The sequence below is a fragment of the Hyposmocoma kahamanoa genome, unplaced genomic scaffold, assembly GCF_003589595.1.
Source record: "Hyposmocoma kahamanoa isolate Upper Pololo Valley unplaced genomic scaffold, ASM358959v1 103, whole genome shotgun sequence".
NCBI classification, from domain to species: domain Eukaryota; kingdom Metazoa; phylum Arthropoda; class Insecta; order Lepidoptera; family Cosmopterigidae; genus Hyposmocoma; species Hyposmocoma kahamanoa.
In genome coordinates this window covers 1,998,331-2,017,564 of record NW_020653344.1, presented here as the reverse complement: position 1 = coordinate 2,017,564, position 19,234 = coordinate 1,998,331, and the positions used below count along the sequence as shown (strand labels likewise).

The window sequence follows — 19,234 nt, the reverse complement described above, 5'->3', positions numbered from 1 at the left end:
ACAAATCGGCAATTTCATACTTTAACCCCTATTATTAGTTACATTTAAAGTTGCGCATCGCAAAGCTACATATCACAAGATCTCACGAAGATATTCAGACAGTGCTGGCTTTAACTATGGTACATGGTGTGCGGTGCACACGGGTGGGTCTTATGGAGCGACGAACGCATTTCGCGACTTTATGTCATTTCTCATTTGTGTAACGTACAAACTAGAGCCAAAAAACAGGTCGCGTGTCGTCCGGAGAAATCTCGCGCAGTTTTGGGGATCTCAGCCGCTTCTGTATCCATTTAAATCCAACTCTATGCCGCTTACGATAAGAACGGTCCAAAGTACAAAGTGTCAAGCTTGACGTGCTCTTGACTGTACAATTTCGTGACAAAAATTGGCTTAAATTTTGTTTCGCGGCGATGTAAATGATGTGAAATCCTATGAAACAAATCTATACAAGGTGTAACAAAAAGTGTAGTTATATTTATTTTGGAATACGAAAGTGTGAATGAAATTGAATACCACTGTTTTTGCAATTCCTGTAGAAGACTATGAATGTAAATAAAGTCTACATTTGATTTTGGAAATGTTAGAAAACGTGGAAAAGTTGTTCCTTTGAATGGTAGGTATGTCGTGTCAAGAGATAGCACAAAAAATTGCAACATGCAATGTTATGTTGTTAGTATTGAGTAAAATCTAAATGCAACTAAAATATTAACGTCCTCTTTTAAAATTAAGTTTTAATTGTATTTATATTGAATTTTAAAATTGGACATAAATATTTTAAAACAGTTGTTAAAACCTAAAACATGCTCCCTGAAAATCTAGGAAATGTCTCTTACACCATTTATACAAACAACCGACACCTGCAACCCTCTATAAGGCTTTTTTATATCTAATTTAGTTTCAATTTTATTATACAAAATCAGCGTGATGGACATTTTTTAGGTGATAAAATTTTATAATAATATCTACAAATTACCGCAATGCAGGTGCGTTAGTTATGACAAGGGCAGTGTTGACTAGTAACAACTTCAAAAACCACCCTAGGATACAACTGTGTTTTACAAGACTTCTATCGAGTTTTGTATCAACCTGTTTTTGTGTTATACACCTAAGTCTGTGTATACGTGTACCTACATGGCATGACGTTTTTTGTCGTCGTCTCTTAGACTATAATAGACCTGATATGGTCCGGCCATTCCATTTACGGCATGTTTCTAACAAAAGGAGGTAACTTTATCTCTGTTGTATGTCCGAGTGGAAAAAAAGTAACATTTAAGTATAAGCGATTGTTTATGGTATAATCTGGGCCATTAATCGTTACAATCCCTAATGTATTATAAGATAAAAGAGGAGTGTTTTTGTTAAATAAATTGATGGATTTTTTTAACGAAGTCCTTCTTAACAAAAGTGCTATCCAATCTTCGGGCTGGTGTCTCCTTAGACGCGCTGCAGCAACGCTGTAGTCGCGCGGCGGCCGTGCGACAGTCGCGCTGCAGTCATGCTCGGTTGCAGTCACGGTTAGTTAGTTAACCACGATGGATGAAAATTGAATTGAAGAATTTATAGAGAATGTAAAACAACACCCTGCAATATGGGATAGCAGTTCCGTCATATATTCCAATCGACTGGATAAAAAAAAGCATGATAACATATGGTCGCACTTCAACTGCGCGACAGTCGCGTGACCGCCGCGCGGCTGCAGCGCTTCTAACCACGGCTAATTTGAACGCGCCCTTAGGGTGGGATCATACGTGTAAGCACGCTTCAGTATCAAGCGTGCTGATGATGCTGCTTATAAAACATTTACTAAGAACGCGTTTCTAGCGCGTGTTGAGGAATGGGGGTTCACCATTAGCTTGCCTCTGACAGGTCTGTAATTTATTTTTATACTGTATCTATTCGTTTGTTTTTATACGCTATGAAACAAAGCTGTACAATATGGAAAAGAAAACGTATAATCGTATTTATTTTGGGATACGACTGTGACAATGATACTGAATAACGTTAGAGACAGAAATATAATTTTATTTTAAAAATAATAATTTTCCATTTTCCAAAATAAATCTATTATAACGATAATACATAAGATAAATGGTACGTCAAAAATGTTCAAATAAATTTTGAATTACGAAAAGAAGAATTTGAAATTTGAAAAAGAATCATATAATTCAAGTACTACTTCGGTAATGTGATTGATGCATTGAAAAATTGTCACTCATTTCACGTAATTACGACGGTAATATACTATAGTATTATTTGAAAAGAAAACTAAAGTGTTAAATGCCATTTCCTCAATTTAGATACATAAATAATTACGTCGATATCTCACGCCAAGGACATACAATGACCAGACAATCTATTTTGAGCCTTGGCAAAAAGAAAGATAATTAAATAACATTTCCTGCGTCTAACCGTTATAAATACTGTAAGTAAAGTGCGTACACTAAAAGAAATAGACTTGTAATCAAAGCCTATCAAGATCCTTGATAGAATCAATCATAATAATATGACTAATTTCATAAGGTAAAATTATTGATCCAATCATTAAAATTGTTGTTGCAATCATTGTACCTAATGAAAACAAAGTTACGTTATCCGCCTTAAATAATATCTTCTTTATTTCAATATTTTTTTCGGTATGCCTGTAACAGAGTAATTGTGGTGATCAGTGTGGGATTTAATTCATATTAGGTATTTACAGACAAATACAACACTAGGCAAAACTTAATGTAAAAATTTAAATACTGAAACATTGACTTACAAATAAATGGACGACGGGTCTAATACAAAAACCAAGAAAAAAATGTCCCAAGTCAACCTATTCGAAATTCAAATTGTAATGTCATCGCAGTATCGCGCTGTCTGTCGAACAATTGAAGACTAAAGCGGAGTGTGGCGCTCTGTATACGATTTTAGCGCCTTACAAGTGCGGACACTTTTTAGCGCGGACCCGACGTCCATATAATTGTAAGTCAATGTACTGAAAAGTTTTTATGTAGGAAATTGACAAGACTGGCAAAATTTCCCCTTGAAATGGCTAAACTTATTCTTTAGCGGAAATAACTGTCAGGCTTGTGGTCAAAATAAACGGATTTAATGCGAAATAAGTTAAAACTCAACAAAAACATTTTTTAGTACGACTCAACCGTCACTTTTTATAGAAAAAGTATTTTTTGCTATGTGAGTTTCATGTTTTTTTTTCAGCAATATCAAAGATGTGTAAAAAGTGATTCTACCTAATTGACCTAGTCTACCTCAAAACCAGTAAAATACGTGCATGTCTCAATATTAAATCAATATTAGACGTCCTTTCATAAGATATTGATAGAGGATACTAAATTGAAGTGATTTCACCACTTTTCTCGAAGATAATAATAATATGATAATACTCAAAAACTTTGCAATCCCAAGACGGCCCTAACAGCATAACCTGTGTACCTATTTACTAATGTGGACGCTTTTTTTCAATAAGAATATTTTTGTTGGTTTTGGTAACAAGACCATCTACCGAAGTTTTACAAATCAATAAAAATATAAATAACGCTAACATGTAAATTTGAATTTTGAACGAAACAAAACGTCACAAATGCGTTCAATCTGACGATTTTATTCACAGATATGGTATAATTAGACGTCATTAAATCCTTGTAAAATACAACTCAGGAAATAATACAATACTTATAAAAATTTAATGCGGATCATATTTCGCTTGAAAACGAATATCATTGCGGTGTCATGCGATTTAAATAAAACACTTGTGCGACAGTGAGTTTTTTTGTCAGTACAGGAAAATATCATTTTACTCGACAGCTCTTGTGTTAATACGAATCAATATATCTATCAGTTTTATATATGTTTTTTGTTAACGTGTTGTTTTTTTTAAAGAATGAAACTTTATAAACCACATAATCGGTATCTTTTACCATATCACTAGATTCTGTACTCTAATGTACAATTAATACGAATGACTTAAACAAAGTTGACGGCAAAAGACGAGTACGGTAACGCGTGTAAACTAATTAGTATTACATCTAAACGACGTCTGACAAGGTATAGTAAATATGAGGGGTGACCGGTGATCTTAAAGTCATTCATCCTAAACAGTTTTTTTATCTCAAGTATCTAAAAAAAACCTTAAGTGTCAAATAGTATAATTTTGCAACAGTGTACAATAAAGAGCATGAGGTTTTTAAATAGGCATTTCAAATCAAATAAAATATGTTAAATAAAAAATAAATGAAGACTTAATAATGTTTTTTTCATCACACTTCCTTGTAAACAGTGTCATGACATGCAGGCAAAGTTGGTCGTAGTGTGATAAGTCACAGACCACGTTGTCTTGAATTACTCTCAAGAGCTTTTTCATCATAACGGATTCTTTTTTAAATTTAATTGCACTGTACTTAAACGTCAAGAATAAGCAAAAAGTTTTTGTGCTCGAAAAATCCTAATGTGTTTCGCTTATGCTTGAATGAATGAATGAATAAATGAATAATAAGCTTGAAGTATAGAAAAAAACCAAACACTTGTAATTTAAGTATATTTTACTAGTTAATTTTATAAATTCAAAATCAGCAGTATTTTTAGTATTTTGAAATAATGTATTTTATGTCTAATATATCGTGGCATGTATTACGTAGTTAAATTCGTTGCACTGGTACTGACGGTACAAGGAGTTTGAGACCAGATAATCAGTGTGTGTTGCTTGTCAGAGTATTATTGATTATACGCGACAGAATTTATGATAATGGCTTCAACCGGATGGCCGTTTAGTCAAAGACAAATTTAATGATATTTAACTTTAATTTTTCTTCCAAAATAGAGATAAGTAAAACATGTCCACATACTTATAATACTCACGATCTAGCAATATGGTTTGAACGCCTTAGCCTGATGAAGAATTTTACTACTCTAATAATACTAGCAGGAAGCAATATCAATTTGAAAACAATCGTAAATGTTATCGATAGCCTAACAGCGGTAATAAAAATACGTTGGCCATTCAATAACAGATGTAATAACAATCGCTTTACAATGGTGAAGTAGTATATTCATTACTACATACAACGGCACCGATCGCCTTTTGTTTTTCAAACAATCCTTAGTGCTTTATGTGCCATAGACAATCTTATAAGATCTTCGATTCTTCCAAATCAAATGAAAACACTCAATGATAATGTCAGAACACGTAACGTCTTACTGTTTTATTTTCGTTGGATACATGCATGTGCAAATTTTTTATTGGACTCGTTTAGCAGAAAGTGGTTGATTCAATAAACCCGATTCATCCCCTAATTTGGCACTCTTAGAGGTAGAACATAGTCTTCAAATTTAAATGGGACTATTACTCAGGTAGCCCTTTTTTTTTTAAAAATGAATCAAAATCGGTTCACAAATGGCGGGTAATCGCGCAACACACACACACAAAAATACATTCGAATTGACATTTTTTTTTAAATCGGTTAAAAATGGAAGGTACAACTGTCAGCTTCATCAATTTTATGAATTTGTATGTTACGTGATCCTTGAGAGAACCATGTGATCCCGTTTAAGAAGAATGATTATGAAAGAAACGATTATTCCTTTTCGGTGAAGGAAAATATCGTGATAAAACCAACAATGGAGCCATCCACAATGGATATTTCGCTAATGTGGACTGCATCTGAAACAAACCTGTGCGTAGAATTTATAAGAATTAACAAAGTAACAAATCGTTACCTCCCTAAACATTACGCCAAATTTTTTTTTTGGTCATTTTCTGTTATGTTTGTAAACAACCATATTTATTTATTAATAGGTATTATGCTCCATGAATTCTGTGAAAAAAGAAACAAAAACGAAATTCGAAAAACAAAACAAAAACGAATTTTGTGAAAAAAAAAACAAAGAAATAAAATAAAAATAGAACAGGTCCGAAAATTCATTTGGCGTAGTAGTATTTTCATTGGAGGCATTGACTTACAATTATATGGACGTCGGGTCCGCGCTAAAAAGTGTCCGCACTTATAGGGCGTTAAAATCGTATACAGAGCTTCATTCACGCTTTAGTCTTCGTTTGTTCGACTGACAGCGAAGCAAGCAGAATTAGACAGTACTGCGATGACATTACAATTTAAATACAACGTTTTAGCTTTTTCATATTCCTTTACATGTCACTACGTTTAAATAGGTTGACTTGGGACATTTTTTTCGTGGTTTTTGTATTAGACCCGTCGTCCACTTATTTGTAAGTCAATGATTGGAGGTATCAAAATACCAAAATAATAAAAATAAAGAACAAATAAACGTCGAAATAAGAGTGACAATAGACGATTCAATTGATCACCATATAACTAAAACAATAGGCAGGTCCTTTATTTAAATATCATATTTAATTATGGCTGAGTCATAGGCATGGTACTCATGCGCATGTCATTTCGTACCAGCGCACGCGCTACCGTGAAAGGTGGGTTGGGTCACGGTCATAGTACAATGTCAACTGTTTATTTTAATGCCCTTTAGGAAATGTACGGACAATCTTTTCAGAAGAAATTCGATGAGAACTTACAATTAATTTAAAATGTCGCTACTGGAACCACATCAATACATAGTTTGAATAAATAAAAAAAAAAAACGTTATTCTACCGGTATTTATCAGTCGACTTCAAAAATAAGAGGTTCTCGATTGGACTATATTTTATTGTGTGTATATTACGCTATAATTCCAACATTTGTGATTCTTTTTTGTTGGAAAATTTGAAAAAAATATTTTTACCTCTGAAGGTGGCAAATGGGGATGAGTCCTGTTTATTGCATTCCACCCACTTTCCGTTAACCGATTTCAATAAAATCGGCAAATAGATGTAATTCTATAAAATTTTGTGGTCGGTTTTTACTCATGTTAAGTTTAAAAAAAAAATAAGTCAGTCGTTTGAAAAAACAAATATACACAATTTAGATTCGAAAATGGTTTCATTTGAAAAAAAAAGTTTGAAAAAGTCTAGATGATTACGTAACATTGGTCTTCTGCTAATTTCATTTAGCAAATTCCGACCGCCTATTCTGGTCGCCATTTCATCAGGTTAAGTCTCGCTTTACAATACATTGGTTTCGAATAAATCACATTCTGTGCCATTGGAGATGTGATATAGCAGAAGTTCTTTTCAAGCAAATTTTATTTTCAGTAGGAATATGTCCCGCAGTGAAGGAACGCATCGTGTGCAAACTTGCATGCAAAATGAATGTTTGACTCTTCGAAGCCATGTGGAGATTTGAATTCTTAAACTTGTTTTTAGGAGAGCGCGGTATTAATAGAAGCCCGATTCTGTATTATAATTGTATACCATAACCTAATGAGAATTGGATTATTTAGAAGCCGACGATTAATTTTGTACGTCACCATATTATGGAATTTTCAAGAATTAATTTATTTTACCATCAACATGAATGAAACATGAAAGTTAATACATAGCAAGGTCCAAAAGTAACACGTTTGTTGCCTTCATTTAGTGACGAGACGAGCAAGGCGTGCGCCCGGTGGTAAGCTACACGCTTGTCCGTTGCAGTGCCACTCAGAGCTTTAAATCACATTAATATTTGAGGGGCACTGCCACTGCGCCAGTCGCCCTGTGACATAAGTTAATAAGTCTTATGGGCCTGTAATTTCACCAACACCTTTACCCTTTATAATCGATACGCAGTAATGCTTACTTTACTGCTTGGCGGCAGAAATTGGTAAGGTGGCAGTACTTCCTTGAACTCTACTGCTACACTCAAGTTAAATAGTCATATATTCCATAGGTAAAATTTTTACCCTTGAAAACGTCATTTTTTAAGCTATTTTTAAGCTACTGCTCGTTCACTCCGTTGACGTCCCTGAGAAGAACGAGTAACTTTGAAACTTCTTTATCTAAAACATACTCTTCAACTTTGTAATATGACTTTTCAATTAAAATACTTTTAATGTAAATTTTTAACTTAGAAAATGATAATCTTAATAAATTATCCTGAATCGTATTGTAAAAACGTATACAGTCCCCCTTAAAAGAATCGTTTACCTTAGTTAAACAAAATCGTGATACCAAGTGTTTGGACTTAGTTCTAAGGTTAATATTAATATTAATCTAGAGTAAATCAAGTTTGAGACCTTGGACTTAACACCGTTAAAGCTATAAAGCTGAATCTTGAGGTGGTTAATAGCAATATCGTTTAAAAAAAAATACGTGCGAAATTGTGAAGTAGTTCGTCATAACCCTTAAGAATTTCAAAGAGATTGTTGACACCTAAACAAAGACATATTTTCATTTCTGATATTACCTGATAAACTTCTCTATTAGTCATTGTGATAACGTAATAGATTAGTAAACCCATCAAACACTAGTAATTATATGGATACGAAGCCACTGTACATGTCATAAAGGTGAAAATAGCTTTTTTTTTCTGTGCCAATAAATTGATAAGGGACACCTGAATACTGCCACGTGAAATGCGTACTTATTAGCTCTCTATCTAATCTAGTACAGTAGGTATAGGTTATTCTGTAGTGGAAAAATGGGATTATCTTTTGTTAGTGTACTTGCCTAATCTTAAAAAAGTGTGCTAAATATGACTGTGTTTTTTTAAAAAAAAACACGAACTGAAGGATGACAATAATTAGATAGTGAGACGTAAGGAGCTCATTCTGGATATCAAACTTACAACGAATGTGTGCTGCGTTTTAAAAATATAATTTTTTTATCTTGTCATGCACTAGGGAATACAAAATATTAAATATTTAAGGAATTAATTTGCTGAAGTCGTAGAATAAATGTAGAATTTAGAGAATAGTATATCAACTTCGACACATTGGATTTTGGGCCGTTCTTATTGTAAGGATCGTAGAGTTCACTTTAAATCTTAAGTGTCAAGCTTGATATACTCTTGACCCTGTACAATATAAATTTCTTTGAATTATAATATAATATGAAATTGGCAACGACTTTATGATACCTGTGTAATTCGACTAAAGATTTAGGTATCTCCAAACATAAAGATTGCCATCTATGCCATACTCTAGACAAAAAGTTATCATTTTATAACACTGAAAGGAATATCTGAGGTGGTCCTATACAAGATATAACCAGCAACCAATAAGGAACATAAATATCTACGTCGCAGTTAAATGTGTATAGCATATTTCTAGGTACTCCATTACTGCATAAGAGAATATTATGTTTTTTCTGTATTTAAATAAAAACCAAAATTATTTTCTTACAAACTTAAATCTCATAGGTACAGTAAAAATAAAAAAAACGTTTTAGTTTAATAGACTTTACAATATGACATCTGAAACAGCGCACTACAAGCAAGCTAACAGGACAGTAGAAAAAATTCCGCATGTTTTTATGTTAAAACACGGTACAACTTGTTTCCAAACCCAAAAAGTTTACTTTCTAACCGTATATGTACACGACTTACCTTCAGCAACTTTAGCGCATACACATCAGTCTCGCACAAAACGTACAATATAGTCTTCTTGACTCAGAAATCACTAAAATCTCACTTGCACGGTTTCAACGCACTGGCACAAAATTAAAACCGTTTCGTAACACTCCGCGCCAGGAAACAAAAGAAAAAGCAAACAAATGGATAATAATTCTAAAATTAAATTTAAAAAGTCGTGCGCTCTCGGTTAACCGTCGCGAGCGCTGGTTCGCGACTGCGGCGCCGGCGTCGGCCGTGGAGTCGCGGGCGCAGCCGCTTCTAATTTTATCGCCTCAGTAACACGAGATAAAACGTTCTTTATGATCTGATTTTTATTTTATATTTTGTTGGAAATTCACCTTATTACTTCTATACTAAAAAAGTCCTATGATAATAATAGCATGATTAAATTTAAAGAGGTATTTAAGGAAACAATCTTTAGGGGATTGGAAAGATATAGTGGGCACTCGCCTCGGATGATTTCAGAAAATGGAAAGTAGTAGGAACTTGAGGAAATTCAATTATTCTCAATAAAGCGTATGAAAATGTCACAGGCTGATTTATTAGTAATAATATTGAAGCTACACGTAACTATTTTCGTGAAAACATTGTCCTTAATGCGACCGCATTGATGTGTCATTATAATTTTTAAAATTTTGTTCCTGGAAAACAAGTAACCTAAATACCTCCTCCTGACTCAAATTCAGGACGCGTATGGAAGGATACAGACTTTGACACTTTCCATATTTGAGACCATTACCATGAGTTGGACCGCGTTATAGTTCTATTTGTAAATATTTATTATAACCAATTTAAAAAAGTTTTTTTTTTATAATATCAAGTGATGGGAAGAACAAGTCATGCACCTGATGGTAAGCCACTCAGCTCTTTAAATCGCAATGATCTGAGACACACTACCACTGCGCCTGTCACCTTGAGGCCTATGTTGACAAGTCTCATGTGCCTGTAATTTCACGAGCACTCATCAAAACCGGAACATTATGTTGACATTACTGCTTGTCGGCAGAAATAGAAAAGTTCATTTCGCAGATAGGTTATACAGGGAATCGAACCCACAATGCAAAACGTTTTCGCCACCGAGGTTTACAAACAAATAAAACGAGTGAATTTCCTATCCCGTATTAAGACCAGGTGGCGGACTATAGTCAAAATTCTCCGTTAAAAGAACCCGTGTTCGCAGTGTGACATATAGTGACGATGACGACTACCATGGGCGAAAAGGGAACTAACGTAACCTTTGAAGGAAATCGAATGAGCTGTCACCATATTACTAGAAACAATGCATACACTAGTGACGTACAGATAAATTGTTGGGTCTGTACAAATTGCAAGAAGTTGAAAAAAGTATCTTGAGATTATGTCTTTACTACCTCTCCAAATTTTGTATAACATATTTTTGTATGTGCGAGCCTTTTCACAAATATTTTTTTTTTATACAGTTTACACACACATTTATATAGTTATAGTTTATACACATTTATCTAAATATATCTTTAAGATTTTAGCTCTGCTACTTAATAATCATTATCTATTTTTTTTTGAAATAATAAATCAAATAATAAATTAAATCATCTAATTTATTTTTCAATTCAATTCTCCAATTTCCATTGCCTATCCGGTCGCTACCTTTGTCTGCAAACTTGCTTCTCATTTTAGTCCGGAATGAATTTTACACTTGTGCCGGTGGCGAAATACTGCTTGTATAATTACTAATCACATAAAAATATAACACACGATGATCATTGTTTTAAAATCTACCAACAAATATCAAAATGTCTGGCCCGAAGATATTTTAATTGCCATCTCCATTCCTTTACAAAGGGCATATGCCTAAATCACGAAATATTTGGAAGTCACTATTGTCTATTATTGGATGAATGCTATCAACTAGAGGTGGGCGTTTAAGCGAAAAGCACTTAAAAAAGTTTGCTTTCTAAAATAAGCAATTAAGCACGCCTTATATTTTAAGCGTAGGCGTTGGTCAGTTCCATACTCAACAATTTCATTTTTTACAACGTGCCTAAGCTTCAAGTCCCACCATTTATGTTGACTAAACAAATTAATTCGTCAATGTGAATAATAATTTTATAAATAAAAATAAAACTCGTGTTTTACAGACAAACTTAAATAATTTAAAACCTTAAACGTTTTTCTAAACGATTTTGTAAAAAAGCGTCTAAAAAAGCACGCTTTTTTAAAAAAACTACGACGTTTAAACGTTTAAAAAAATAAGCAGTTTTTCCCATCTCTACTATCAACCATGCCGCGATACTCTAGAATAGTGCATATGCAGTCGCAATAATTCACGTAAATATCTAATTACCGTACTTTGGTTGTAAAATTTTCTTATTCCCCGGGGATGTGAAAATTTGTGAATTACATTTTTCAAGAAATTGTGTAGTCCATTATGAGTGCTTAAGAGCTATGAGGCCTTTATGTCTTACGATATACAAGTATTTGCCATCACTTCCAGCTTTTGAAATATTTTAACCAAAATTCGTGGTCTAAGTTTTAAATATTAGATAGATATTTCGTGTCAGTATAAACAATATCCAAATATATTATGACACAAACCAGACTTCTAGATAATTAGACCTTGTAATCAAACCAATTAGGTAACAATATTTTTTCAATACAAATTTTAGAAAAAAAGAGACTTGCGGCACATCAGCGGTGGTAACGTTTAAAAATAATTCGATTTTATATCAGCGATCGAAAGAGAAGGCAAAAGAGAGATATGAGTAAGTTTGCGTCGATGCCACCGATGCAATCGCGCATTTTACAAACGCGTGTTTGTGTCGCTGCTAAAAGTCGTCGTCTGTAATCGCTCTTATTAGTACTATTACCTACTTAATAATAATGTTTTTTATTACTTCAGTTTTAAATCGTAGTCGTAAATTGTTGCGTCTCAAAGTATCTAAGCGCTAAATAATATATAAGCGCTTACAGCGATAACATCTTGAATCCTAATAATAAAATGTCTTAGGTATAAAGTAGAGAAAGTCCGCAACACATGATCACTGTCGTGGGCATGTTTAAACAATGTTCCGAAATAATACATCAAATACAAGGTGAACTCGTGTCTCTCGGTGTTTAGCAGTTTGGTACATAAATACGCACAAGTATGCATGCAATCGAGAAAATTTCTTATTTTACCTATCGCATTCTATTTAAAAACAGTCTTTTAGTGCTCCACAGGTAAACTAGGTACCCTTATTGTTTCTTGCATCTATATGTTACAGACTTTTTTATAGACTCATTTATGTTTTGTGTGAATACATAATGTTTTTGACATCCATTCTTCGTATACACAGGTTTTAATAGTAGACCTCCTTGTGAAAAAGTACAACTTATGTCTCACGGTGACGGGCGCAGTGACAATGCCCCTCAGAACTTTGCGATTTAAAGCTCTGAGTGAGTTGACACTACAACTGCTATGGACAGGCGAGTCGCTTACCACCAGTCACTCACTATCATCAAAAATAACAAAAGAAAATTACATTTACCCTTATTGGGGAGTTTCAAGATGGTGTATTTTCCCTTGAATTGATTTTGTGTGCGATAATATACAATTCTCTTAAAATAATAATTTCTTGCGAAAAAAACCTATCAGAAAATTAAATGATTCAAGGAACAATAAAATCTTAGGTCTGACAGTATGGCTAATTTATTACACGACTTAGCCTGTCCCGAAGGACGAAAATTTTACTACTACTACAATATTCAATGCAGTCTATGAGAGGGGTATCGTTGGATAAATTGTTCAAAATGTAATGAGAATCATAGACTCATTATTCTCCAGATTATTCGCTTAAAATTAAAAAAAGAATCGTAAAAAATTAGTTTCTAAATTTAAACGCAATAAATATTTTGGATGTATACACTAAATTGAAAAACTAGAGCAGGAAACAAATAGACTTTATGAAAGCAATCAATAATAGGGAACATTAAAAATTCTTAACTTGCGAAGTTATTAGTCATCACAATTACATCATTATTAGTAAAATCTATTCAAATTGATTATCAATTGTCTTTATAATTAGTTAATTGTTATTGCGTATTTAGGTAAATGAGGAATCTGTAGCTGTATTATGTCATTAATATTTCCACCTAAACGTTTGTTGTTTTCTATTGTTTGCATAATGTTTGTAACTGACTAATTTCTTGAAGACATAGGTTGAGATTTCTAGAACAAAGTTTGACTTCGACTCGGCAAAGATGGCGAACTTAGCAAGTTTTCCGTATTTACAAACCAACCAATTAAACATCGTGCATGAAGTACTGCTGCCGCCTTTGGGATGGCTCTGCTACATACCAATTGGCCACCTTGGATTCAATTGACAATTGTGCCAAGAGGCTTGTACATAGGGCGCACTGTAAGTTTCCGGAACTGGCCACTTACATAAACAATATTTAAAAAGTAATTACAACATTTGAAAATGGAACTCTTTGGTTGTAGTATACAGTTTGTTTCATCTGACTGTTACTTGCTTTTACATTGTGGCGTCATTTTAGAAATTTGTTGTCTACATCACCAAGGATTGAACTCGTGAAAATTTTCGTAGTATGATTACGACTACGACTAAGTGGAATTTAACAGCTCAGCGGAGCTTCACTCAAGCACCATGAAAGACGACTATTTATAGCTGGTTTGCAGAATTCAAACGCGGTCGTGTGAATCTCAGCGACGATTTCGTGATGGTCGTCCGTCTACTGTTGTGAACAACAAAAACATCGATACTGTGCGCCGTATGATCAAAACAAACAGGCATCTGACATACCATGAGATCCGGGCATGTTTAGGCATAGGCATGAGTCGAATATAATCAATACTACACAAACATTTGGGTGTGAAAAAGCTGTGCTCTCGGTGGATCCCATACAATTTGACTGAGGCTCAAAAAACGGATCGCGTTACTTGGTGCAATGCCATGCTTACCATATTCAACGAAGGGGCGTCAAATTTGGTGTGAGACTTTGGTGTCAACGATTTTGATCACCTGAAGAGGCTGTCGAAGAGTATGAAAAATATGTTTCAGAGATTGTCACGGATGAGTGGCATAAATGTTTTCAAAATTGGTTCATTCGTATGAAAAAGTGCATTAACGCTAACGGAGAATATTTTAAGGAATAATAAATTAATTTCTGACCATTTATAATATTTTTTCTTTTGCCTTATTCATTCCGGAAACTTCTAGTGCGCCCAACGTAGGTGAGTCGGAATTAGTGTAGGAGAGCTGCAGAGCCTTGAACACTACCGTAAACTTGCCCGTTTATCGGTATTTTACTGGATATATCACGGAGAGTGTGCAATGGAATTACACGATTTAATTCCGCCTTCCTCTTTCCACCACCGGGGGCTAGGCGTAGGCTTGGGTACCACCCCTATATTGTGGATATTCCAAAGATTCGCACGAAGCGTTACGCTTCTACATTTATATGGGGAACGGCTATGGAGTGGAATTCTCTGCCTGCAGACTTGTTCTTTGAACGTTATAACTTGGGCCTTTTCAAGGCGAGAATCAATAGGCATTAATAAGGTGATCATGCTCCATTGTCGACCTCATCATCACTTTCCATCAGGTGAGATGGAGGTCAAATGCGCACTTGCATCTTTAAAAAAAAATTGAGTTTACTTCGCAATTTCTTGCTCGAAATTACGCGAAGTTCGTTTTGTAAATACGAAAAACTTGTTTAGCTGTTATTAAATCTGAGTTTAAGTTACTTTATTGTCTTATTTGGATGCGTTTGCAAACTATTTAGGATTTACAATAACAAATATGCTTGAATTAAAAAAAAATATATGTTACGAAAATTGCTTAAAAGTTATTTAAATATTGCCCAAACAAATTATAAGAAAATTTTAAATGATAAAATTTTAATTTTAATTATAAAAAATTATAAGCTCTTAGGTTTTCGCGATTGTTACTCATAGGAAATGAAACTATTACAGAAACTGTCGACCTATCCTGCAATGTTTCGTCTCAAAAATGCGCATGCCCTCGCGCGCTGTTGAAAGATCTATCTGTAATAGTGCGGGGCGCTATTGCTGACTTTGAGACTAACGCTCTGCTCGACGATGGCAGCACGGCGGCTCTCATCGACGAGGACGTCGCAAAATGAATTGGTGCAGAGGAGGTGTCCAGAGAGCCCATATGCTTAGATGGTGTGGTTGGCATGTTCAAGGTAATGACGGTTGGCTATACAAAATTTTTTATTCGCGGTCGCGACATGGCTGATGAATATACTATAGAAAATGCGCGTTCGGTATACGGACTCTCTTTACGGTCGCAATCGATTTCCAAACGCGATCTAGGTAGATTTAATCACTTAGCACACCTTGTCGACGACCGACATTTGGAAGAGGCCACCCACACTATTCTCATAGGTGCGGGAGACTGGCATCTCTCTATAAGCGGAGAAACCCGCTCAGGAAGGCCATCGGAGCCTGTCGCTACGCGTACTCGTCTTGGATAGACATTACACGGATTCGCTTCCAGTAGAACAAAAGCGGTGGAATTTGTTAACCATCTTCACGAATTAGAGTATGACTCCATTGAAGCACTTATGCGCGAACAGTACAGGCTGGACGCACTTAGGTCTATACCTAACGAATTTAGGGCAAATCCCAGCGCCGAAATTATATTACCCAACGATGTCAACGCGTTAGGTATAAAGTGGAATCCTTTACACGATACGTTAGGGTTTCGTACGGGTGGCGTCGACAATTCGTTCGATAAACTTACAAAACGAATCGTTTTGTCTCGTGTTATGAAGGTTTACAATCGACTTGACTTAATTACTCCCGCCGTAATTCAAGGTCGCATCTTTATTCAAAACATATGGCGTAGTGGCCTGGGCTGGGACGACGAACTACGCCGCACTATGCCAACGCATGGCAACATAGGGTGGAAGAGATTATTTCACTCAGTAATTTACGAATCCCTCGTTGGTACATTCAGTTACATCTGCAGCTCACGGACATGCAGTTGCACGTGTTTGCAGATTCTAGTGAATTAGCATACGCCTATGTTGCATATTGGCGTATAGTATTTTGTACTGGACTTATTAAGCTTTGCTTTATCGGGAGTAAAGCTCGTGTAACCTCATTAAAGCCGTGTACCATTCCCCGTCTCGAACTGCAGGTTGCACTCATAGCCGCACGAATCGCAAAAACTGTCACGGACAGTCACCGATTGAAACCATCATCAACAGTTTTTTAGTCGGATTCTGCGGTACAAATCGTTCGTAGCTCATAGAGTAGGAGAAATCCTCGAGTTATCCGATTGTCTTGATTAGCGCTGGATACCTGGCAGCTTAAACATAGCTGATGACGCTACGCGACATCAGCTCTGCTCGCTGGTTTGCGGGTCCCTCCTTTCTCCTGGCTCCACCGAAAGAATGGCTAGTCGAGGTGGAACGCGTTGAAAAACCTCTACCGGACTTGAAGGAAACGGTAGATGTCCTTTCAGATGAGGTCCTCCTTCTACAGTCTCTATTACCGGACCCGAATCGTTTTAGTACATGGTCACGTCTACTAAGGGTCACAGCTCGCGTTGTTTTAACAGCGAGAATTTTTAGATCGTTTCTTGGCTCGCACTTAACTCCAAATTCAAAATTATTTTGTATGCAAAATGATTGTACGCGTTCTTCTGCCATGGACTTCTCACTGGCAGAGTCGTTACTTCTTTTGAAGTCGCAGACTGACAGCTTTGGAGTCGAAATAGCCCACATTCATGAGTCCCCATTCCAAAATAAGCCGGCTCTCATCATTTTTACCTAGGCTTCAGGATGGTCTCCTGGTTTTTGGATTCCAGAATTAAGGCACTGCCCAGTTAAGACGAATACACAAAGACCCGTATACTCCTCGATGATCGCCATCGCATCGTGCCCCTATTAATCGCCAATCTCCATAACAAGGCTGGTCGTGGCTTTCACGAATATGTACTCAACGATTTAAGAGAGCGGTTCTGGGTGCTACGAGGTCGGAGAGCTGTCAGAGCCGTGGCGGCAGAATGTTTTGAATGCATTACGCCGTAAAAGCTCCCCACGGTGTCCACCATTTGGCGACCTTCCTCCGGAGAGACTTCTTCATCATGCATGACTATTTATCAACGTCTGCCTTGATAACTTCGGACTATTTTTGTATCGATCGACTGACGCCGTGAAAAGAGTTGGGTAGCTGTTTTCTCTTGTTTAGTCACTCACGCCCTTCATCTAGAAATAGTAACCACTCTATCAACTGACTCTGTCATAATATATACATGTCATACAATAAGACTCATTGCGAGACGAGGCTGCCCTATAGTAAAATTCTATCTGATAACGATACAGTGTCACGAGACGAGGATTAATTGCACCTTCTGGACTACTCTGCCTTCAACAAAACACAATGATGTTCGTACTCTCGGCCGCCCCATTCATGGCTGGCGAATTGGACGACAGCGATCTGAAGCCAAGGTCATTATGGAAACAACCTACTCTCACCAGGATACCGTCCAGCCCATCTGCGAAAAACACTCCATCGCTGTCAGTAGCACTTGCACTTGCCGACAACACCTACCAGTCATTTGCCACTAATTAACCGTGTTCTCCACCAGGGCCCGGGATGTTGGCAACTGGCTGGTGCAGTGGCTCGCTGACAGCGACGAATAATTTAAACCTTTGTCAGTCGTTGTCAGCGCGCCGCCAGAACTCTACATTTTTTACCAAATTGTGAATTATATTTAAATATACTATTTAGCACTTACCTGATGTTATAATTGGCCGCTGGTTCGTTAACACAAACAAACCAACGTTTTGGGCCCTTTACAGGTCCCATGGTCAGTGATCACCCGTGTCAGTCAACCGTGTATACGAAGCGCATCACTGCCGCTTAAATAATTTGTGACATTGTGAAGAAGTGAACATGACTATCGAGAACTGCCAGTTTAATTTTTAACCGACTTCAAAAAAAAGGAGGTTCTCAATTCGACTGTATGTGTTTTTTTTTGTATGTGTGTTACGCGATAACGGCATGTGGGAACCGATTTTGATGATTCATTTTTTATTGGAAAGAGGGTAGGTACCTCAGATGTGGTCGCATTTAAATTTGAAGAAAATATTCCACCTCTAAGGGTGGCAAGTGGTGGTGGTTTTTTTAGTACTCTGTACTGTTTTGTTATAATTCTCGTGTTAATGTTACGTTAATCACTATTTTCATAAAAAAAATTTGTTCTTAATTTAAATTAAATTTTCATAAATTAATGTACTGTGACGCTAGTGCAAGAAAGTTGATTGCTGGTTTGTTCTTGTTTACAAGTATTTAAATACACATAATAATAAATACAGTAGAAGTGGATACTTAGCGCAGTACGCGTGCCAACTTTGGGCGTAGTTCCGCCTACTTGAGCTCAGTCCGCCATTTTCGCTTTGTACGTTATGGTTGTGTCAATTCTTTCGTGCAAATTATCTGAAATTGTAGAAAAATGCCTTATTGTGCTGTTTTGGAGTGCAAAAATTATAGCACCAAAAATATAACCCGTGGTGGTATTTCATATCATCGGTAAGTCTTATTTTAGTAAATTTTCAATTTTATGTTTAATGTAGAATTGATTTTTTTATTTAAATAGGTAAAGCGACGTCTTCCCAAAAAGCATTGTGAGCTCCACCCATCCGAAAAACAGGACCATTATACCAGACGTTATTAGTGGAACAAGATTAAGGCTCAACTCACACTGGTGCGGAGTCGACGCGTCGCGACGCGTCATGTTTCTCGCCTATAGCATATATACAA

At 35.9% G+C, this 19,234-nt stretch overlaps 1 protein-coding gene across 1 annotated transcript in view; it reads right to left on the bottom strand.

Annotated features, from left to right (window-relative positions):
* Positions 1 to 15,638, bottom strand: part of LOC113238020 (probable serine/threonine-protein kinase fhkE) — a 49,435-nt gene extending 33,797 nt beyond the window's left edge. The window contains exon 1 of the mRNA XM_026474748.1: positions 15,526 to 15,638. Coding sequence (XP_026330533.1) covers positions 15,526 to 15,638 — 113 coding nt within the window. The remainder of the gene's footprint in view (positions 1 to 15,525) is intronic.
* Positions 15,639 to 19,234: the final 3,596 nt, after the last annotated feature.